The 24,708-nt window shown below is 38.6% G+C and overlaps 1 protein-coding gene across 1 annotated transcript; it reads right to left on the reverse strand.

Moving 5' to 3' along the window:
• Positions 1–1,138: 1,138 nt before the first annotated feature.
• LOC128733861 (partitioning defective 6 homolog beta) lies at positions 1,139–24,195 on the reverse strand. Its single transcript, XM_053827699.1, has 5 exons — positions 23,768–24,195; positions 23,478–23,703; positions 6,340–6,467; positions 6,182–6,279; positions 1,139–6,126 (listed from the first exon to the last, which is right to left on the reverse strand). The coding sequence occupies exons 1-5, from the start codon at positions 23,828–23,830 to the stop codon at positions 5,697–5,699; spliced, it is 945 nt and encodes a 314-aa protein (XP_053683674.1). The 5' UTR covers positions 23,831–24,195; the 3' UTR covers positions 1,139–5,696.
• Positions 24,196–24,708: the final 513 nt, after the last annotated feature.

Here is a 24,708-nt window from a genome sequence, read left to right on the forward strand (position 1 = left end):
AGATCAACCACTACAACTCTCCTGTGTCTCACATCATATATTGCGGAAAGCTTAGCGGATCGTGCTTAAACGGACGTCATCTATATTGATAGCAAGTGTGCTGCGTTGGTTTAATTCCTATCTGGCAGGCCGTAAACTGATTGTGACCTGAGGATTCACTTCAAGGTCGATGCAATCCGTCTTCTACTTGACACTTGTATGGATTGGTGTAACCTGAACTACATGCTCGTGAATCCTGAAAAATGCTTTATTATTTCTTTCGCCCGAATCCGTCAACCTGTGATTTTCAACTACAAGCTCGATGGTACTGAAATCCAACGTGTAGACCAAGTGAAAGATCTCAGCGTTATCTCGGACAGTCAGTTATCGTTTAGACGACACATTTCCTCATTGTGGACAAAGCATTCAGAACTCTTAGATTCGTCTTCCGCATCGCTAAAGCACAAACAAAATTATGTCTGTGGCTAAAGGCTTCACCAACATGTATTGTCTCAAGACATTATACTGCCCGGTCGACTCTCGAATACGTTTCCATTGTCTGGCATCCGTATTATCAAAACGGAATGGCCAGGATTGAGTCGATTCAACGCCGCTTCTTACGTTTTGCGCTCCGTCATCTGCCATGGCGAGATCCGTTTCGAGATCCATTTGGAGGCACTTCAGGTGCGAAGAAACGTCGCAAGAGCCTTGTTTGCTGCTGATATGTTGCAGGGAAGAGTCGATTGTCCTGCTATTTTGGGAACGATTAATCTGAACGTACGTTCCAGGGCACTGCGGAATGACGCAATGCTGGAAACATCATTTTAACGAACCAACGCGGACAAAACCGTGCTATGACAGGAGTACAGCGAGTCTTCAATAGAGTTACCGCTGTTTTTTTAAATTTAATTTTAATTCTATCCTTGTACACGTTGACAGACATACATCTGTACAGGTACAACGCTGGTACAATTGTATGTCTGTCCCTGGTATTAATTTATGGATTAGTTAATAGACTCTGATATAACCTGTAAGAAACCAGTAATGCCAGCGCCAGTGCTTGTGTAGTAGTTCTGAGCTCTGTTATTGGGACATAAGACACATTCGAAATGCGAAAAAATTGTGCTATAAAATATCGAATATTTATTCAGTTTCTGTCCACACTAAATAATTTATGATCTTCCTAACGACAGTTTTCAAGTTGATATATACTTTTAAAGTAAAGAGTATATGCAATGTATAAGTAAAACTTACATTTAATTAATTGATACTGCAACAGTTAATGATTTTACATACTGTTTTAATAATTATATGAAACATTTTTCTGCAGTCGTTTTTCGATATGACGCACCACTTTAAACAACTTTATTTGGTATATGTATAACAAGGCCAATATTTTTCATCGAGGTTTTCCATATATTCGAAACATGATACACACAAAGCTAGATTTTGGCATCTGCTTTATTGCAGACACTTCGGGTTTTATTGCCTTGACTGCCACTTCACTGTTATTATTTGTCTGACCGATTGAAATTTACTTTTTTTTCTATTGAGCAGCTAGACTTCTAAGATATTGCTTAGTATAAGGTGCACTGTATAAATTACAGAACGGACACTTGGTGCTTTGCAACTTTTCAAGGTCAAATAAAGGCATTTTTAATAGTTTCTTTGAATTGCTGTGATCAAAATGGATCTCATCTACTTTTCGGAAGATTGAAGGCACTAGTATCTAAATAACCTATGCGAAAAATTTGAGTTTTGATGCGTATTATACCAATTGAGCGTAAACTTCTATTTATAACTGGTCAATTGAACGGTAATAAAAACTAGTTATAGAAAAATTCAAGTTTATCTCGCAACTATAGCAACCAGCTAGTTTAAATTAAATAACGAATTCGGTTATTGACTTGGTTCATCCCGATTTTTACGACTCATGATCCAAGTGTGGTCAAAGCATAGGGACGCAGTTTTCAACCGTTTAGCATTATAGTTTACAGGTCGATTTGCCAACCAGGTCAATAAACGAACTCATCATAAATATTTGCTGGGTTAACAATGTTAATGTCAAGTATAAGATTAATATAATATAAAACCATTTTTTAATAACGTAAGCACAAGGGTAATACTAATACAGTGGAGATGCAATTGCCCAAATACAAGTGGTATGTTTGTGATCGCGTTCCAGAAATTTAATATTTTTTCCTGCAATCCGACAGATTATTTGCAAATTTCCGGAATGCGTACGCAAACATATTAATAGATCATTAAAGAAAACTGGTTTTGAAATTACAACGGCTGTGTACAGTGATAGACGATTCAATATATAGTTGAAACACAGAGAACAGACATCCATTCATAAACAAATTCTTCGGGAATTCTTGGATAAAATTTCAAATTAAAATCACCTAATATTTATACTAGCGAGCGACCCCCCACTATAGTTTCTCAAGTAAAGGATTCTTTTCTAGACTAAATGATTTGCACACTGAAAATAGCTTGCCTCTTTGGCTAGTATCTATGGACTTATATGGACTATAAACATTACACCAAAAGCAAGCTGTTGTGAGTTATTGTAGAATTTCATGCGTTTTTAGCGACATCATCACTATAGTTTTCCAACTAATTTTAAATACGTTTAATCCAAGTGTTCCCACTTCGGTGGGAACCTTTTGCTTGGATGTCTGTTCTCTGTGGTTGAACTAGCGCCAATATCAAACTGCAGTGAGTCTAAAACCAACTTCAATGATGCAGGGCCTTATTCTTACAGTCACCTCACTTAAAAATATAGGTGAGATGAATGTGGGAAGAAAGCCACGCATTTGATTTGTACGGTCAATGGCTGACCAGAGTCAACTAGGTGACTCTCAGAATCGCAAATTGCATTTTCACCTTCGAAATTCAGGTGAGGTTGTATGAGAATAGGGCCCCCATTGTGCTTATACGAAGATTACGCAACTCAACACTGTGCACACTGTCAATTTACCAAAGACATGGTTCAAAATCACACGCATACATTCTTTCAAGTAGTTGCTTTCAAGTGGAGGTGGGGGGGTTGACGTGATTTCGGACGGTTAATCACAAAAATATAAAAAAAATACAATTGTCGGCTTGTATTCAGCTATTATTCAATAGCCGAAGATGAACCGAAGATGAAGATGTAAGGAGTGATAAATATCAATGTGCAATGTACGATAAAACGCCTAATGTTTAAAAAAGTGGGGCAGGGGGGGGGGGGGGGGTAACATCCTTTGTGAACGACGCAACAAACACTGATGTGCTATGATAGTTTAGCACACATACACTCACCAGCAGATAAAACTGATGATACACGTCTATAACCCGTTTGGTTAATATACCAAGGTCGCCATTCACCGCTCAGCTCCATTTACCGCTCATTTCAAACAAAAAATGCTTATATCTTTTTAAAATGGTTCATTATTATAAAAACTATTGGCAAACAATAATTTTGTATGTTTATTTATACGAATTAAACATAAATTTGCACTATATTCATAAAAGCTCATTTCCAAAATAAACAATCTTTATAGTGAGGAGCGAAACGTGCCATTTTGATCGCGTTTTTATCAAGACCGAGCGCAAATGACTAAATTAATTATTAGCTCAAGCGAACTTGTTGCTTTGGTTATTTAGAAACTATTCTTCTAAATAACATGAAATAAGTCAACAGTATTTATATTAGTGTTCTATTCCGCTATAAATGCCAAACCCAAAACAAGGGTCAAGACGCGGGTTTTATTTATTTAGCAACCGCAAAAAATATGAGCGGTAAATGGCACCCATATGGGCGGTGAATGGATCATCATATTTAAAGTGAGCGGTAAAAGGGGTCATGAGATTGCATTACTTTTTTTTAAATCACTATTATTAAATATTTAGAAACAAAGTAAATTTTTCTTGTAAACACAATTGTTTTCTGTATCTTATGACGCGAATTGGGGTTTGATGGATTTCAATTTAGATTTGCTATGGACAAATTAAGCTTGAATCGTTTTTAAATGAGCGGTAGATGGCGACCATACGGTAATTTGTAAATTGCGCCTAAGTTTTCTATATTGAATGTTATTCGCATTGATAGAGTTTCCGACAAGATTCGCTATGACACCACCCGCCTTCTTTTACACTCACAGAACTGCCCATAGCTGAATGCGTGAAAATTATTTTCAACATATTTCGGTCTTTTACACTCATTAACAACTCACTATACTGCGGTATCGTAATAGCAAATTGTAATTTTTGTGCAAAAAGGAGCGAGTAAAATAGCTTTGATTCTCACAATCCATAAAAGTCCGTGAAGTGCGCGCAAGGTCCGATTTTTTTTATTTATTTCCGTCAAAGCCAAATAAAAAGCCAATAAAAAGCACATCTTTAAGTGTACTTATTGACACATTAAGCATAATATTGCTGTTGCAGTTGAAAAGTAATCGACGTGCGACATACGTTTTTGGTTATTCTGAACAGAGTTAAATAGCGCGTAAGGGTTGCTAGTGTGTTTCGTGATGCACACAAACCACCAATACAGTCACACACTAGCAACCCTTATTGAGCTTGCTGACATTTACCGATTACCGTACGCACACATCGACGCGCGATTTGTTGTTGCTGTTGGTAGATTTTGCACATTAAAATGTGCTTTGTTTTTGTTTTCCTCCAGTTATACTTCGGTAAAAAACATACGTTTCGATGAAAGACGATAAGTTTCTACAGCCTTTTGCATTGGGCTTAGCAAGCTCTATAAAGCGAATCGCCGCAAACTAAAGGCCCCAAGGGCACGCGCAGAAATGGTAAGTACTAATAGCTCAAGTCTGCGCGGACCTATTTGTCTGTTTGCTGCTTAGCACAGACTAACAGATGTAACACTGGAGCATAATTCACCGCCAACAAAAACCAATTTCAAATTTCCATGTTTGCTATAGAAATTTCCATGAAACACCAACGCCACTGGAATTCTACATTGAACTACAAAGCCGTATGTGTCGCACGCTAATTACTACTGGAAGAGTAATAGCCACGCAACAGAGAACAAATATCCATCATTCAGGAATAAATATTTCGGGGTTTTCCTGTATAAAAAATCCAATTCAAATCACTTAAAAAACGAGCGTCGGCACATAGATTCCCAACTACATTATTCCTTTCAGGATTAAATGGTTAGCATACTGACTAGTTTCTATACAAGTTTGTATGCAATAGCGCTTGCGCAAGGTAAAAAGAACTGGCTACCCTACACTACCTCAACATTTTAGGTGCTTTTAACCTTTAGCGCCACCATCTATTGTTCCTAACTAAATTTGACGAACGTTTTGCCTATTGCCTGGATATCTGCTTTCTGTGATCACACTGTCCATGAAGTTTTTCATAAATATTATTAAGTTAAGAAGTTTTACTGGTACTTGCAATATAGTAAAATGTAGAAAAATATTTTACTGTTTCCGCTAATGCGGATTTTTACAGTTAACTTTACAAGTAATCAACGAAGCATACATTTAACGAAAATGTGTGAAGTGACAGGGGTAGGAATGGTTAGTTAAATACTGATATTTGCAATAAATTTAAAACATATTTGAAAAGACCCAATTGATCTGTGGTTGCCATTTCCTATGGAGACATAATCGAATTGTATACCTATTTTAGTTTTAACGAATATTTCGAAGCAGCATTTTTGGCAATGCACAAAATAAACAGAATGACTGCTTAATCTAAAGATGCAACACACCATCTTTTTGCGTGATAAGAGTGTTCTCATCCAAAGTGGCTGCACCGGTAAGGTCACGAATTTCGTCTTGGTCGTCTTGATCATTTTCTTCTGATCCAGTAGTGTGGTGTGACTGATGAGAACCTCCAGAAAGTTGACTGTTTCTCGAAAATGAACCACGTCTAGGAGGGGCCAGTGTTCTTTGATTAGCAGGTTTAACCGTAATTATTAAGTTCGAACTGTTGGCAACCATCATGTCCGTAACTTGGTCCAGTGTTTTACCATTTACTTCGATTCCATTTACTTCTAGCACCTCATCGTTCACAGCTAAAAGGCCAGTACTTTCCGCCAAACCACCAGGTACTAGACGGGATATGAATATGCCAGGTTGCTTTTCTAAACCGTTGGCGGTAACTCGAACTGAGGTACCATCCCTGAGAAAATAATTTGACAATTAACAATCGAAGTCTGTTTGTCGGATTCGCATACCTAATGTAAAACCCGAGCGGTTTGTCACTACCATGTTTTAACAAGCGAACTCTTCTGCATGTCTCTGGGACAATGTCAACATCAATAATGGCAGAAACCTGAAAAATGTAAGCATATCATATTTATATAAGTTAGATAGATTATGCATTCTGAATTACTTGACGAAAATCATGAGGATTAGAAATGGCCAAGCTTTTTGATTTAACCGGTGTTTGCCCAAGAATGCTACTAATTAAATTTCGTGGTCTCATTGTACCATACCCGGTGATTTCCTCTATACTGTCACCTGGAAGAGAAAACATATATAAGTACACAGATTCGTTAGCTAATTAGGTCATTTCGCACAAGTTTTTTAATTTAATTTTTTAAACTTTTGTAAACAATTGTATTTTGTCTTTTCGGAAGCAGTTGTAACGTAAAACAGCATTAAAGGCAGCAATATATGCGCATATAACGTAACAATATAATACATTTAGTCAATTGCATTAAAACGAGCCGTAAGTGTTGATAAACGGCTTGTACTTGACTTCTTATTTTGCTATTCTACGGTCATCATTCGTGCCCTCTTCCACCTAATGGATACCTAAGTTTTGAGTTAGGGTGTCATTCCAAAAAATCGAAAAATGCGTGCGTCACGAAAAATGAAAGGTTTTGAGCGCTAATAGCTCAACGGTTTTCCGATCGATTTTCAATATTCTTACACCAATCGATCGGTGGTAGGTAGGAAAGTGGTTCAAAGGTACACGGGTACCAGTGAGCGACACGCCCTGGCAGGTGTTGTGGGTTCAAATCCGGTTATAATCTCTGATTACAGGTTGGTTTGACCCATGCACCTTCCAGCATTGGACAAAAGATAGGAGTCACAACGACAACTTGTTAAGCATAGCTACCTATTACCCCCCCCCCTTCCTTTCCACCCTTCCCCTTCATTCCCGGAAAAAAATCCTTCTCCCTTACCGTCCCTTGATCAATTGTAGAATCATCGTTTCAAAAAAATATTAATATATGCCTGACCGCATTTCAAGGTCATGACTAAAGTCATGAGTTTGGTCAATTGTTATAGGAACGGAGCCTTTCTCCGAAGAACCGCGCTGAGAAACGCGGACTAACACGCTTTCGGACGAACAGCGTCACACGCAGTACCTTGCAAGTCGTAAGGGCCTGCATAGTGTCGTCGTCCTGAAAGTAAAAACACGTTAGATTAAAACTTCTCGGACGGTGGTTTCTACAATAGGTGGAGGAAGAGGCACAATTTGTGTCTAAAAATAGACCAACCCATGTCGCTATGGTTAATAATAAGGGGGGTTGTGCAGACTTCTTTTGTCCAGCGCCTCTGTGGTTCAAAGGTACACGGGTACCAGTGAGCGACACGCCCTGGCAGGTGTTGTGGGTTCAAATCCGGTTATAATCTCTGATTACAGCTTGGTTTGACCCATGCACCTTCCAGCATTGGACAAAAGATAGGAGTCACAACGACAACTTGTTAAGCATAGCTACCTATTACCCCCCCCCCCCCCCTTCCTTTCCACCCTTCCCCTTCATTCCCGGAAAAAATCCTTCTCCCTTACCGTCCCTTCATCAATTGTAGAATCATCGTTTCAAAAAAATATTAATATATGCCTGACCGCATTTCAAGGTCATGACTAAAGTCACGAGTTTGGTCAACAAGTAAGACAAAACAAGTGACATTTTCCTCATTACAACAAGATTTCTTAACACCGCGGTTCAATCTAGACAATTTTGATGTCCTTGCTTGGGAGGTACGTCAGAAAGAGTAACAAAGCCCCCTCGTGCCAACAGATTTCTTACGAACGCGATTAAACCTAGTCTAATTTGATGTCTGTGTTAGGGAAGTGTGCCAGAAAAAAAGACACAAGTTCGTTTTCCCAACAGATCGCAAATTCTTTACTGCGAGACGATTAAACCTCGGCAAACTTGATAATTGTGTTGGAAAAATGTGCTACAGCCATAGTGTTCGGTTATAATACGGCTCTGTATGAATACGCATGCTTGCCGTTTCATTAGAAGTGTAGTGGAAAGATGTGCTGTTGATAAAATAGGATTGAATTGGTAAAATCCTTTCAACGTGGGAAACTATGGATAATAAAAACAATCTTTAATATCAGTAAGGTAGCAGGAAAGCAATAGTTTGTGGTCTTGATTTTGTTAAATTGTTTTCAAATGCACAATCTTTTGAAAATTGAACGTATGCAATGTTACTACTTTGATAAATGTTACATACAACTCTGCGATCACGACGCTAGTCTCGCTGCATCGACCATTTCTAGCATACTGACATATGCTATCGACCAGTTCGTGCCCGTCAAGTCTAAGCGCGTGCCGCCTAAACCAGCCTGGGCGAACGCTGATCCCAAGCGCCTTAAAACGATTAAACGAGCAGCCCTTAGACGACACAGCAAATATCGCACTGATGCCACGAGAATAAGATACGTAGAAATAAATACTACCTATAAACAACTCAATGATCACCTGTATAACGTCCATCAGAACAATCTGCAACGCCGTCTCAAGGCAAACCCAAAAAGTTTTTAGCGCTACGTGAATGAGCAACGTAAAGGATCGGGATTACCCTCTACGATGTCCAATGGTCTGTTCGAAGCCGACTCCACCGCTGACATTGCCGACTTGTTCCGTTCTTATTTCAATAACGTTTTTACCAATGAACATCTCGAACTGCAGGATGTAGCCGTCGCCATCGAAAATGTTCCTCGACTTTCTGTACCTTTGTCGCAGTTTGTTATTTCCATTGACATAGTTACGTCAGCTGAAAGAAGACTAAAATTCTCCACGGGATATGGCTTTGACGGTATCCCGTCAATCATTCTGAAACGCTGTATGGAGACGCTAGCGGCACCGCTTGCAGCGGTATTCAACCTATCTTTGGCAACAGACATTTTTCCAAACTGCAGGAAACAGTCATATGTTTTTCCTGTCTTTAAAAAAGGTTGTAAACGAGTAGTCTCGAACTACCGGGGTATAGCTGCATTCAGTGCCACTTCTAAACTGTTCGAGTTGATTATTCTCCAGGAGTTTGCCCAGAGATATAATCACTACATCTCGTCGGATCAGCACGGATTTATGCCTAAACGATCTACAAAAACCAACTTGACTTCCTTCACTTCGTTTGTAACACGCCAAATTGAGGATGGTCATCAAGTGGACGCGATATACACAGACTTATCTGCAGCATTTGATAAAATGAATCATCAAATTGCAATTACCAAATTTGATCGATTTGGCATGAACGAACATTTGCTAAATAAATGTTTAAAAGAGAGCGAAATATTCAGATTCAAGTCTTCATTGAATGCAATGGTGGCTTTGAAAATACGTGGGCGGGGGTTCATAAGTACAACGCCTGCAACTATTGAGACATAGAGATTTCTTTTAAAAATCACTTGTGTGCATCATAAAGGTTGAAATAGTAATTAATGACCAGCCCACAGATTATTGCATTAAATATGATTATGCGTAGCTTGACATGTTTCATAAATCTTACTTTTACTCGCTTGTGACCTTTAAAAGGACCATTAGTTACAAATAACATTAAAGCCAAAGTACGTTCATCGCAATTATGACGTGCCATTCGAATGTCCTTCTCTTTTGACATGAATGGCAACAGGTACGTAAGTTAACGGCGTCGATTCACTGTCTTTTGCTCCGAGAAGGTTTTACTAGTTTACTTTCACAGCCTACGGCTTGTTACATAGCAAAAAATATGGCACATACGCAAAAATTTCTGTTCTATTTGTATGAGAGTCTTTATCCTCCTACCATAGGAGTGAGGGGTCTCAAACCATCATAAAGTAAATTGGTTCCATTTGCTTGATTAGTTCTCGAATTAGGAGGAAATTTGTGTTTCATTTGTATAGGAGCCCCCCCTCTTACGCCGTCCATAAAATTGCTCTCTCTCCCTCTTTTTTAATTTGCTGATCATTTTATCTTTCCAACGACTTATAAATTGTTCTGTTTCGTTCAGTAGTTTAGTAGTAATTAGCATTTGAAATCTTTCATTCCAACGTTACACTTCTATTTTCGTTTTCACAAAGTGCTACCCAGTCCCAGATTGTAAACAAATACGTAGTCCTACGTCAAAAATTACATCAAAACTGCCCTAAAATAACATTTGCACATAACTCAGCAACTATGCTTCGTAAGCAACCAAAGTTTACGCTAGATTCAAGCTGTCAAAGTAGTCACTCATTAATGCCAATGTAGTCAATTTACTTGGAATCTGCACCGATAAATCATTAAATCGCACTTTTACCCCTCCTTACTCTATAACAAAGGTAAAAATATAGTTTCAACCACATTTATGGTTGTTTTACGCACAAACAGAAATTTCATTTTGTTTCAAACTGATATGTATGATTGAAATGAAGTATTTAATGTTATATCGAAAACTCAATTTGACAATACTTTACTTTTAATTTAAAACTGTTATTTTCTTGATTCAAATAGAATTTCGTTTTAAAACGAAAATATTTTTAGGTGATTATAAAAATTTCGTTTGAAACAAATTGGAATTTTTTCGCTCTGTGATAGAAACGAAACCTTTCCCCGAACAACTCCGTTGAGAATCGCTGCTATAACGCTGACAAACGAACAGCACCGCGCGCAGTGCCTTACAAGTTGCAAGGACTTGCATAGTGTCGTCGTCCCGTTAGTAAAATGAGTTAGATTCTCGATCCAAGAATCGAACTTTTACCCCGTCAGTAAATCGAACTTTTGCCCCACTAGGCGCTTGGCGGGGTTTGATTAAATTATGGAAAAGCGAAATATATTTTGTAAATTCTTCTCACCGCAATTTCAAGAGAGATATCTGAGTGATGTAAAACGCTGCTACAATTTGTCAACAAGTAATATCCTCCTATTGATATATCGTATCGTATTTGCCGTACAACGAAATATTACATCAAAACCGTTCTAAAATAACATTTACCCATAACTCAGCAACTATGCTTCGCAAACAACAAATGTTTATGATAGATTTAAGCTGTCAAAGTACTCACCCATCCATGCCAATGTAGTCAATTTACTCGGAATCCGCACTGATAAATCATTGAATCGCACTTTTACCCTCATCGCACTTGTACCCCTCCTTACTCTATTAGTTTTTTTTTGTAGTTCCAGAGTTTTTTGTGCACTATACTGAGGTGCGGCATTTTATTTCTTTTAACCCTTTATAAGGCCGTCGCAATTATTTTGCCACCAACGAAAAATATTTGTTTCACGGCTATAATGACATAAATATAATTATAGAAGCAAAATAAAAAATTTTTGTTGGTGGCGATATAGTTGCCACTGCCTTATAAAGGGTTAAAGTGTAATTTCAATATAATTGTGGCTGAAACTGTTTTAGAACATTTCAGTTAAGTGCAATGAGTGAGATAAAAGTGAAGTTTTGCCCAAAAAAGAGAAATTAACCGGTGAAAATAAACTTGAAAGATTTGGCTTAGTAAGGCTTGTTCGCGACAAAATCTGGACACCTCAATTTTGCAATAAAACAAATTTGCTAGAAGTTCAATCCATGAAACAATTTTATATCATTTATGTGTGTATCGCTAATAATTATCAAACAAATTAACATTACTTATTTGGTCTGCATGAAAAATTGGCGAACTTTGGAGTTTACCCTTGCCATGAGGGTCAGTGCAGACTTGTTGGCAATCAATTTAGCTGCCTTTGTCTAAGGTTTTCGAAATTTATCTATAGTTATTGCTTGTTGTTTGTGCTGGGACAGCTTTCTCTTCACCAAAGCCCAATACCGCTCGATGTGGCGTAACTCTGGACAGTTAGGTGGATTCGCCTCCTTCGGTACAATATGGACTCCATTAGCATCGTACCATTCCAAAACATCTTTGCTTGCTTGACCACAGCTGCATATGGCCTGCCATACTAAATATTTTTTGGGGAACTTGACTTTCTTTTTTGTCCTAAAATGCTCTGCAACGCCATTCCATTTCATGGCAGTGTAAATATACATACATGGGTCATTCCACGGGAAATTTAGTCAAATTTTTTTTCTCCGGAATATTTTTTTTACGTTCTTTGTTAAAAAAAATCGACACGTATTTTTGTATTTCGATGTTACTGTTGGAATTCGCAAGATATGATTTTTTAAAGTATTGTAATCCGAAAAAAACACTATTTTTTTAATACTGATTGTAAACATAGTTACATAACATATCAAAAAATGACTTTCTACTTCTACTTCTTCTATGTGTTCACTATTCCACAAGCTTTAAAAATTGGTATACCATACCTCCTCTCGATTGTTTTTCAATAGTTAAATAGTGCATTTTTAAAAACAATGGTAATTTTTTCAAAGCTGGAACTTTTTTTTCTCGATTTTTTTAATTTTAAAATATTTGTTCATCTTTCTCGAAGAAGTATGCAAAATTTGGAAATGGAGAAATGAAAACTCTGGAAGTTATAAGTTCTTATGTCTCAGCGCGTGGGTTAATGAGAAGCGTAAATGTAAATTTCCCGTGGAATGACCCACATACATACATGAATACATACATTCATCGTCCATTATAACGCATGAAAACTTCGTTAATTATTCGCGATAAAGCTTACGGGCGTGTGTTTTGGCCGTCGTATTTTGCTTATCATTACGGTTTGGCACAGTCCTCACCTTGAAAGACTTCACGCTTTGTCGTGGCTTAGAGGTGTGCACGAATGTTGGCGATATTTTTATTTTATGAGCAATGGTACGTACAGAAAGATCTGGTCTCCTCCGATATATTTGTTTTACCTTCGCATCCTTGCCTTGTAGTGGTTTCTCAGATCTGTTTTTGTTTCACTTACTTCCCTTCTTCCTAGCTGTTGTCAAGCGTGTAATCGAACGATTTTAAAACACTGTGAACAGTGCTTGGAGGAAATTCAAGCTTTTTGCCAAGTTTTCTTAACGAGAGATCCGGATTTTCATCCGACGCCTTCTTTCGCTGAGCTTTCGCTTTCTTCTTTCGACGCCATTTTACGCTGAGCGCCTTTAATTTAAACAAGTGTTATATTTTCAGAAAGAACAGACATACGTCTACCACTCTGCAAAATATTTCACTCATTGTTAATGTATTTTCGAAGCTGTGTGTGTTTAGGGGTGTCCAAATTTTGTCGCGAACAAGCCTTAGCTGCTATTTTCTGTGTTGTATGGCTCACACATTTGTACACACATTTGTGCAAGTTGGTGCTCTGTCTCTGTTTCTGCCTCTTATTTAGTCTCTTATGTGGGCAGAGTTTTAAGATTCTACATCCACTCAAGTCAAGACTTTAGTGATTCTTGGGATCTAGATTTGAAGAACACTGTCTCGCACGCCGACCAGATCATCTTTTTTATTTTGAATAATATACCAACCAAAACTGATTGAAAATCCCATTTCTTCTTATTTTCTCTTTTACCTCGTCTTCCACAATGCATTAATGTGTGTGAGAGGCAACGAAGGTATTTCAGGTCATCGAGAGGATAGAAGACGCTGACGACGAAGAATCTAGAAACAAGAACTAGAAGAAAGAAGAGTGGCCCAAGAAAGTAAGAAAGAAAGTTTGATCAGAACAGATGCCAAATACAAGGTGGGACCGGCAAACTGAGGTTGGTAGCGGGGATAGCAGGTATGTAAGTACAAGGTAGAGTATGTGTCCCCAACAGCGTTTCGATTGGAGAACTGCACGGCGGTTGCATCATCTATACGTTGCAGTCTCATTATATTTTTGTATTTAACACTGTTCTGAGCTATCCACTGCTTTCCGATTGTTCATCTGGCATCGAGAACCAGGATTCGGTTAATCGGCACGATTATTGTTCTCAGATGCCGGATCTCTTTCTCTGACTTGGCGCAGCATGGAGTACATAGATAATTCTTACTGACGAGCTTTGATTTCATATTCCGTCTTAAGATTGTACTCCCTAATTGCAATATTTATGGCCAGCTTAAGTTGATATTCAAATAACTTTCCAAATTATCTGGACTTTCGTGTTTTTTTGACAATGTGTGGGCCTTTTGCTTACGATTTATTAAGTTTTTAATTTGCACTTGCTATAGAATCCCTCCCATGGGTAGGTTGTTTGTCCAGTCTTCAACAGCCGCTTATTAGTTTTATGTGTAGAATGTAATCTAACTTAGTAGCCCAATTAGGGTTGGTATACCGGGAGTACCGGAACTGGGAATACCGGTACTACCGGCTGATTTTCCAGTACCGAAATACCGGTACTGGCACAAGAGAAAACCGGTACTTTCGGTACTGATCATTTATGCATGTTTTCTAACATTCGGCCTTAAAATCGAAGATAACAATTTTAAAATAATTTATAAAACTACGCGCTATATTTTGATAAAGCTAGCGGATGAGTTACTACAACAATTTAACATCAGTAACGAGATTGAGGAAATTGTTGAGCGCTAGTTATTGGAATGAATATGACTAGCTGATCATGAAGGAAAAATTGGTACGGACTTCCGACGCCTATAGCAGTTCAAGCTTTAAGGAGCTCGATTAGACCTGTACACCAAAATACTCTGCGGAATGAATTCGCTTCGATGTAACTCAAGGATTGAAGAGCAAGTATGCTTTTCGGTACCCTGATTACAGCCTGTCCTTCAGCGATACATTCTGAGAAAGCATTTTCAGCGTCTGGCAGATTCGTTTTCGCATGGTGAACAGTACATTGAATATTCTGTGCATCATTCAGTTGAATTTTGCAAGCTTCTCCTCTAGCACCATACAACCGGGGGCGTGTTGTATCAAAAACTTGTCTCCACTGTACTTGGTCCTAGGCTACTTGTCACCAATTCATTGAGCTTCTCGAAGTCGGCTTCAACCTGGTCGTTGGGCCCCTCTATTCATGGTATCGGTGGGGTTTTTGAAAAGAACAGATTTCGGTGCACAGTCATCCGTCATCCTTGCAACATTGCCGACCCATCGTAGCCTCCCGACTTTCGCCAGGTGTCGTTCGGAATCATTTTTACAAGGGCCCTATTCTCATAGATCTTAGATGAGAACACAATTAGCGATTTTGAAAGTACTTGGGTGACTCCTGTTAGCTAAGTGACAGTACAAATGAAATGGTAACTGCAAGGTGAGGTGAAGTGACTTAAGAATTGGACCACAAATAAAAGTATTAGTAGATTTTTCAAAGAACAAGGATTTTCTTTTTAAAGCTTTGGGTACCGGTACCAGTACCGGTATTACCGGTACTAATCCTTCCAGTACCGAAATACCGGTTCTCAAAAATCCTGTCGGTACTCACAACCCTAAGCCCAATGTAGTTATATGTCTAGCTTGTAGTATTGCATGTTTTAGCTTTATGGGTAGTATGTGTCATAAATTGAGCGGAATTGAGCAGACCAGATTCTAAAATCAGGTCTGGTCAACTTGAAGCCACCGGGAGAGCTTTAGTAAGTTTCCTGGCGGAGTGCTGGTACTTCTTGAGTCTCTCACAAGTAGTCCCAGTGGTTTTACTGGAAAGAGAAACCAAATCCTACCCACCTTTCACAATTTTACTTTTACAGCAATTCATGAGTTTCATTTTTCATTCATGAATAGATGCAGTTGTTCTGCATGCTGACTATCGAAACCTGCGGAGCTTAGTACACTGCTTAGCCCGTAATTAATTAAGAGGATGGCATCGAGCATATTATGAAGTATGCAAAAACTTGATCAAATTAAACATATTATAGGGAAGCCTCGATGTCTCCTTGAGGCTAGGCGAAAATTATCGTCAGCCAGAATGAATGCTCAAAAGTAATATATGGGCCCTACTTGCGTGATCGAGACTTTTTTATGGAAATGCTATAAAAATTGTGGCTGTCATACGATTAAGAGCCGCACAGAGATAAAAATATACACACAAGTGCATTTATAAGTATATTTCGGTTGACATGCGTGTAATAATAGTATTTTTTTTTAAATACAAAATGTACATTATATATCAATAGAAACTATATAACACAAATAACCGAGGGGTGCTACTCATCTCCCAAAAACCCTTCTAATACTGACGTGCTGCTGTCAGAAAAACCCTCAAAGTCGGACGGTAACAGTTTTACGTCAGAATACTCCTCTTCCTCTTCGCTTCGCTGTTGTCGTAGTGATCGAACTCAACAAACTTATCAAAGAGCTTTACGGCCTCCATCTGTCTCCATCTGTCAAAAGCCATCTGTGCATTTTTGTGATCTATTGCCCACTCCTGCCAAACGCCAACTGGTATTCCCGATCGTTCTATATCTTGACGGAGCGTGGTTCGCCAGGTAAAGGCAGGTCGCCCAAGTTTTTTAGGTTCATTCAGGCGATAGCGAAGGGCGATTCTCAGAATACCATCTCTCCCATTTCTTAAAATGTGCCCGTAGTATTTTGGCCGTACAATTCTAATCTTGTTATTGACAGTCCTCCCTTTTAAAAGCAATGGTACATCAAGAGACTCAGCATCCACTGGATCCGAGACTCCCTGTCCACCAGAATGCTTCAGGTTCATGCCCTTCTCCATCACCCACATGATGAGTATAAGCGTTGGATTGCGAAGAAGACGCATCACTATTCCTTGCATCTGTTGAATCGGATGAGTATTCTATACGTCTTATTGCTTTAAAACCATCTTCACAGAGGGCTATCAACTTCACTAACCTACCACGCTCCATATCATGTAGATCATTCCGGTTGCGCTTGAGTATGATATAAGCGCTTAACCACTTCCCATTGCTGCACGATTGCTGCAAAAAGGCAATTACCAAAAAAGCAAAGCCTTGGGTTTATACCGTCTTTAGATATTACCCTTCTTTATCGACAGACTTCGCAGCAGGCTGTTAGAGTACAGGAAAATTACAGGGCCAGTGCAACTATCCTACTAACTCTATCTAGCAAGCACTGCCTAGCCGAGATTCGAACATACGACGACTGACTTGTTGGACCAGCATCGTACCTCGATGCTAACTGGGCGGTGTTAAAGGCAATTACCGTCACCGGGAGGAATAACCCGAACAAGCACCGCGCCGCCGCTATACCGCATTTGTTCCATATTCTTCGTAGTCTATACCTATAAAGAAGGATTTCTGTCTGTCTGTCTGTCAGTCCTGTGTTCCTTATAGAATCAAAAACTACTGAACCAATCGGCGTGAAAATTTGCATGTAGAGGTTTTTGGGGCCAGGAAAGGTTTTAGTGATGGTTAGAGACCCCTCCCCCCACTAAGAGGGGGGGCTCCCATACAAATGAAACACAAATTTCTGCATAACTCGAGAACTAATCAAGCAAATGAAACCAAATTTGGCATGTGGGTGTTTTCGGTGACAAGAATTTATTCTAGGGTAATTTGAGACCCCTCCCCTCTTTATAAGGGGAATAATAACTCCTCTCCCCTTTAAGAGGGGGGGTTTCCATACAAATTTCCTCAGAACTCGAGAACTAATCCAGCAAATGGAACCAAATTTGGCATGTGAAGGTTTTCGAGGGCAAGAAAATTTTCTATGTTGAATTAGGACCCCTCCTCACTTTAAGAGGGGGGGCTCCTGTACAAATGAAATACCAATTTCCTCATAACTCGAGAACTAATCAAGCAAATGGAACCAAATTTGGCATGTGTGTGTTTTTGAAGACAAAATTTTTTTCTATGATGAATTGGGACCCCTCCCCACTTTAAGAGGGGGGGGGCTCCTATACAAACGAAATACAAATTTCCTTATAACTCGAGAGCTAATCCAGCAAATGGAACCAAATTTGGCATGTAGGTGTTTTTGGAGGCAAGAATGTTTTCTATGATGAATAAGAACCTCTCCCCACTTTAGGAGGGGGGGCTCCTATACAAACGAAATACAAATTTCCTCATAACTCGAGAACTAATCAAGCAAATAGAACCAAATTTGGCATGTGGGTGTTTTTGGTGACAAGAATTTATTCTATGGTCAATTGAGACCCCTCCCTCTTTATAAGGGGAATTGTAACTCCTCTCCCCTTTAAGAGGGGGGGCTTCCATACAAATTTCCTCATAACTCGAGAACTAATCAAGCAAATGGAACCAACTTTGGCATGTGAAGGTTTTCGAGGGCAAGAAAATTTTCTACGGTGAATTAGGACCCCTCCCCACTCTAAGAGGGGGGGCTCCTGTACAAATGAAATACAAATTTCCTCCTAACTCGAGAACTAATCAAGCAAATAGAACAACATTTGGCATGTGGGTGTTTTTTTTGGTGACAAGAATTTATTCTATGGTGAACTGAGACCCCTCCCCTCTTTATAAGAGGAATTATAACTCCTCTCCCCTTTAAGAGGGGGGACTTCCATACAAATTTCCTCATAACTCGAGAACTAATCAAGCAAATGCAACCAAATTTGGCATGTGAAGGTTTTCGAGAGCAAAAAAATTTTCTATGATGAATTAGGACCCCTCCCCACTTTAAGAGGAGGGGCTCCTGTACAAATGAAACACAAATTTCCTCATAACTCGAGAACTAATCAAGCGAATTGAACCAAATTTGGCATGTGTGTGTTTTTGGAGACAATTTTTTTTTCAATGATGAATTGGGACCCCTCCCCACTTTAGGAGGGGGGGTCCTATACAAACGAAATACAAATTTCCTCATGACTCGAGAACTAATCCAGCAAATGGAACCAAATTTGGCGTGTAGGTGTTTTTGGAGGCAAGAATTTTTTCTGTGATGAATTAGGACCTCTTCCCACATTAGGAGGGGGGGCTCCAATACAAATGAAATACAAATTTCCCCATAACTCGAGAACTAATCAAGCAAATAGAACCAAATTCGGGATGTGGAGGTTTTTGGAGGCAAAAATATTTTCTACGGTGAATTAGGATCCTTCCACACTTCAAGAGGGGGGGCTTCTACACAAATGAAATACAAATTTCCTCATAATTCGAGAACTAATCAAGCAAATGGAACCATATTTGGCATGTGGGTGTTTTTGGAGGCAACCATTTTTCCCATGATGAATTAGGACTTCTTACCTTTTTATGAGGGGGGGGGGGGCTCCCATTCAAACGAAATACAAATTTGCTCATAACTTTAGAACTAATCAAGCAAATAGAACCAAATTTGGCATGTGAGAGTTTTAGATGGCAGAATTTTTCTGTGGTGTATTACGACCCCATTCCCTTTTAAGAGGGTGGGCTCCCATACAAATGAAATACAAATTTCCTTATAATTTGAGTACTAATCAAGCAAATGGAACCAAATTTAGCATGTAGGAGATTTTTGAGTCTTGAATTTATTTTATGATAGTTAGAGACCTCTCACCCCTGTGGTAGGGGGATATGGACTCTCATACCAATAAAGCAGAAATTTTTGCGAAACTCAAAAACTAATCCAACTCGAGAAATTCGAGACTCTTCCATAAAACATTAATCAATAACAAGACCACAAAAACTATCTATAGTAACACTAGATCATTCAGGACGAGCCGGTCGCGAGTGTTGCCGGTGACCCGCCGTCGGAAGCCCCGCCCACTGAGGGGCTTGCAAAACTCGAGAAGTGACAAAGATCATCCGAGATTCATGATTTATGTACAACACAGGTTAATTTGTGGCAATACGAAGTTTGTCGGGTCAGCTAGTATAATAAATAAATCCGTGTATCAACAAAACGAAAACTCGAGCTAAGGACTGTATTGAAAAGTCTTTAGTAACATCTATTCGTGAATAAAAATGAAATATGATTATTATTTCAATTTTTGTTTTCGGTTTATTGAAGATCTGTACGACTTGAAACAATAACATGGCTTACATTAGTCAAAATATTAGATTCTAAAGAATGAGCGCACTTTTGATGAAACTCCTCCCAGCAAATTCTGCACACTAGCTTTTGTGCATTTCCTGGATGCTGCTGTTAAATTTTTCCACAATATTTTTTACAATTATTCATCTTTGTAAATTTGAGCATTTATTGCACACTTTGTGAAGAAAATACGCATCGCAGACCACAAGTACAAAAAGCATGCCATACTAAAACCTTCTGTCCAAACTTTTCCAGCGTAATCGTACTGTCGGTATCGTCCACCACCTCGTCCGCCGATTTCGTGTAGAATTTCGGCCCTGGAAGCCCTTTTGAATCCTATTTGACGTAAGTTTCGTCGTCCATATAAATGTACTTGTTGCCGTTGTCTATTATCCGTTTATAATTACCGTGACCTTATTTAGGCTCGAGATTGTTACTTTCCGGATTTCTTAGATACCTTATGATTCTTATATGTCTTTACGGAGTTCCTGACCTTGATTCACTGAATTATCGCAATGCTTCTTTTAAGTATTTTAGCCAAATAAGACGTTGTTACCAATCGGTGTCGTTTAATATGAGTTATTACTTCAGGAGCCAGGTTTTCTTCGGGACCAAGGCAGATCCTTCACGGATAACTCTTCTTTATTTATCGATGATATTTTTACGCTTGTGTGGTGCACTTTAAACCGTTTTGCGATTTGGTTGATAAAAACACCGTTTTCAGTGCACCAAGTGCGCAGAATTTTTTTTTCTGATTTCAAGATCAATCCGAGGCATAGCGAAAAGTAAAAAAATAATCGAAACAAACCGATTGCACAACTCTTGAAACTTGAAGATATTTAAAATTACTTCACCCATTTTTGAGTAAAATCATTTTCAAAGTTGCTAATTACTTTTCGATACAGTCCTTACTAGCCGCAATAATGGCATGCAGGGGAACGGCTCTGGTTTTTAAGGAACAAAAAGCACGGGTATACAATAAAAACACAACAGCTGGCCGTATTGGATAGGTAAATGGAGAGATGGGTAGTCACCACAGGGAGTAGTTATTTGGCAACAGAATAGGACATAGATAAACACAAAATCTCAGAACCAGGGATATCAAAGAATAGGTAAATGGAGAGACAGGTAGTCACCTTAGGGAGTACTTAGTTGGTAATAGAACAGGGCATGGGTAGATATAGAACCAGTGATACTAACTAACCCGAAAACTGCAATTGACAAGCTGACTAAAATTTGCCCTTTTCTTATCTTTTCTTTTCTTTTTCTGCCTGATCTCTATCGATTCTCCTCAGGGCAACAATAATGTTGTCGCGACTCGCGAGGGGCGGCAAGAGATCAGTCATAGATGACTGCACTGGTGACAACGATGGAGAGGACGGCGTGGAGCCGTGAAGAGGTTCAAAGTAAGATGATAGACGAACAAGACGACCATACAAACAAAGGAAGGAGAAAACCAGATAAGTACTAGTCATCTAATTTAATATACCACATAGCACACAATTATAGCGGGTCTGGAAGAGTCAGGTTCTGTCATTTCTTGTTCCTCCTCATTAATTCAACTCATTATGGCGCCAGTGTTGTCCGCATGGACTCTTTCATCATTATCACAACCACCTTCTCTCAGCCTTGGACAAACTTGGCTCTAACTGCCCCACATTGTGCTACAAACGGAAACGGAAACATTTTCCTTCTTTTTTTATCTCAGCTTGTGGTTTGTGCACAAATCTCAAAATCTATAAAATTCATTTCCTAATATTTACTACCAAGAAAATATAAAAAAAAAGTTCGTTTCAATTCGTTGTTTAGTTTTTGAGAAAATTGCACATGAAGCTCGAAAACCGTGACTTTTCATACGCGGCATCTGTTTGCGTAGAGTATTTTTCGTACCCACCTGCCCACGACCACCTTTAGGCGGTCTATGTTTTAAGGCAACTGAACAAATAAAGGCAAAACTTATGCACACTTGGAAGATTAACAAAATCACTACCCATTAATATTTTTTTCCCGTTAGTTCAGGATTTCATTAAAGTTGTATCGCTAATAGAAACATAAAATAATTAATTTTGCCGTTTTCGTGGCTTTTGCAAGTTTAAAGCTTTATAAATTTTTTCGCGCATATCGGAAGCTTATGCAATTCAAACCAGGAACATTTTAACGGCAGGTCATAGGAAAAAGAAATTGCCGGGAAAAGATATTTAATGTCTATCGAAGGCCGCCAAAAGACAGCGGTGGGCACCAGAGGGTCCTCTATATATCATAGAATGTCAACAAAACGATTAAGGATTGATCGTTGATATGTAGCGAATTTGTTTGAAAACCTAAATTAATAATAATTACAATTTTAAATCAACGAAATCAACGAATCAACGATTGACCCAATGCTTAAATCTAGTTCATTTATGACAGCAGTTTGGTCATAATTCGAGCAAGCTGGGATGATAAAGGTTCAGTTACAATATGGTCGGTGAAGTCAGACCGTACCAAGTGATAAATTCTGATTTCGAGAAGAACGAATTCAAAGTTTATTGCTCTCTGGGGTGTTTGCAGAGTGCATATGTATTGGAGAACTGTTGGCCAGGCAAAAGTGACAGCTCCATATAAACTATACGGGCTGGGAAGGCGAGATTTTTTAAATAATTTAATTTCTTCATTTAAAACAGAAATTACTAAAAACCTACTAGGTGCTTCCGTTCTACATTCCGTTATCGAAACTTGACCTTCTGTTTTCATACGACAGACTTCGCAGCCAGCTGTTAGAGTACAGGACGATTGCAGGGCCAGTTGCAACGATCCTATTGACTCTAACAGCCTCTCCCAGCCGAGATTCGAATCTACGATGACTGGCTTATTAGACCAGCGTCATACCTCGAAGCCAACTGGAAGGCACAGAAATTACTATTTTCGTTATATGTATAGCAAGGTAATATATCTGTTTACTAAATAACAAATCTATTTTCAACAAACAAGCTAAAACGCGATAGAAATGATCAAAAAAGTAACTATTAACTATGTTAGTGGGATAAAACTGAACAAATATCGATAGCCAGCGATTACAGCGAAAACAATAAATTATACTAAAATCAATGCTACATTCAGTTATTTCGAACTTGGTCTATGATGCGGCATGCTGCATCCGAAAGCCGTATTTTTGGGTCACCGATTTAATGCTAATTCACTGAAATATTAGTTGCTAAATGTAAACATATATAGCGGGTACATTTGTAGGTTGATTTAATCATTAATTGTTTTGAATGGATAAATAGTTTCAGAAAAAATGATCATTTTATTCAACGCGTTTTTGCTGCATCAAATAGGAAAAAATGTAATGTGTGCCTAACAGACGTCTTGCATGTGTGAGTAGCAAAAGCCTTATTGTTTGACTTTTATCAATAGCAATCATTTCATATCTCAGGCTATTTGCAACATTTATGTAATCTGGTCAGAGTAGAAAGCATCTTTGCTGTCGTTAATTTAATTTTTTTATCTGTCTGGTCTGGTCTGGTCTGACTTAACACCAACCATATGATAGTTTTATATAATTTATTTTCTTTACCTTTGCGCTGAATGATAACACGTAAAAGCGGACGGGCGGTTGTGAGAGCACGCCCGAAATTGTCGTCGTTATTAATGGGCAGCAGATCATTATCTCGTGGGTCGATGTAGGATACCAGCAACTGCGAGCGGTCCAGTTTGTGCAGTCGCTCGATAAGAGACTGAAACTCCTCGAAATTATGAGGTTCGGATCTTTTTAGGGACCACCGTCTAAACTCAGCATCGAACTGCGTCAAACCAAGAAATACATTAATGAGCGGGCTTAAGAATATTCCACTATTCTGCCATTACCTTTGATTTTATTTCAATCTGATCACTTTCGAGTTTTGAGCTCGATACTTTATTTTTCGACATTATCAACACATTAATGCATAAATGCCAGCCTAATTCGTTAATGAAAAAGTGCAATTTTGTGGCAAGCTGCTGCAACACAGAGGGTTTCTATATTTAAATGTTCGCTGCGATGTTTCGCCTATCTTTTAAACTTGCAAGTTAAAATATTTTTTGATTAGTAATTGTTGATAATGTCGTGGTGTTCCGATAGCACAAAATATGATAATGTAACGAGTCAGCAATAAGTTTTACAGTAAATTAGTAGGCGTTCTCTTATACTAAACTTTAACATTTCATAATATAAATAGCATGCGATTCACAAAACCACTTTTGGAGCTTAAATTACTAGAAATTTATTAAAAAGTTTCAATTTCTGCAGTAATAGAAAAACTATAAAAAAAACTACCCTTTTGTCATACTCAATATTCAGTCACTCAAAACCAGAGATGCCAAATTTTTCAAAAATCTTAAACTGCTCGAAAACTGGGACAGAAACTGCTCGAAATACAAAAAGCAATACACTGAAACAAAAAGAAAATCATACCCTTAAATCGAGATAGAATTAACAAAAGAGCGAATGTCGCAAATGTAAACAAAACGAGTGAGAGTTATTTTTAGCTGGGCCAGCATAGGAAAATCAAAGGGAAAATCAATTCTCACTCGGTTTGTTTACGCTTGCGACATTCGTCCTTTTGTTAGTTCTATCTTCAAATGTAGATACAGCTGCTGATGGGGTACAAAATAGTTTGGTTACCCTTTAGCTGTGCCTATAGAGCTTTCTGACAGGGACAGCTCAAGCACCCACACTAGCGAACATGAAATACACCTGTATATACATGATGTTTCAGGGTGTCGATTTCCTGGAAAAACCTGGAAAATCAGGGAATATCAGGGAATTC

Source organism: Sabethes cyaneus, chromosome 2 (genome assembly GCF_943734655.1).
Source record: "Sabethes cyaneus chromosome 2, idSabCyanKW18_F2, whole genome shotgun sequence".
NCBI lineage: Eukaryota > Metazoa > Arthropoda > Insecta > Diptera > Culicidae > Sabethes > Sabethes cyaneus.

Excerpts from the sequence above, each read along its gene's own strand:
- LOC128733861 (XM_053827699.1), bottom strand. The coding sequence starts at position 23,830 with ATGTCGAAAAATAAAGTATCGAGCTCAAAACTCGAAAGTGATCAGATT. Across the intron at positions 6,468-23,477 it reads TGTTATCATTCAGCGCAAAG|GTGACAGTATAGAGGAAATC; the intron begins GTAAAGAAAATA and ends TTTCTCTTCCAG. Across the intron at positions 6,127-6,181 it reads CCGCTCGGGTTTTACATTAG|GGATGGTACCTCAGTTCGAG; the intron begins GTATGCGAATCC and ends TTATTTTCTCAG.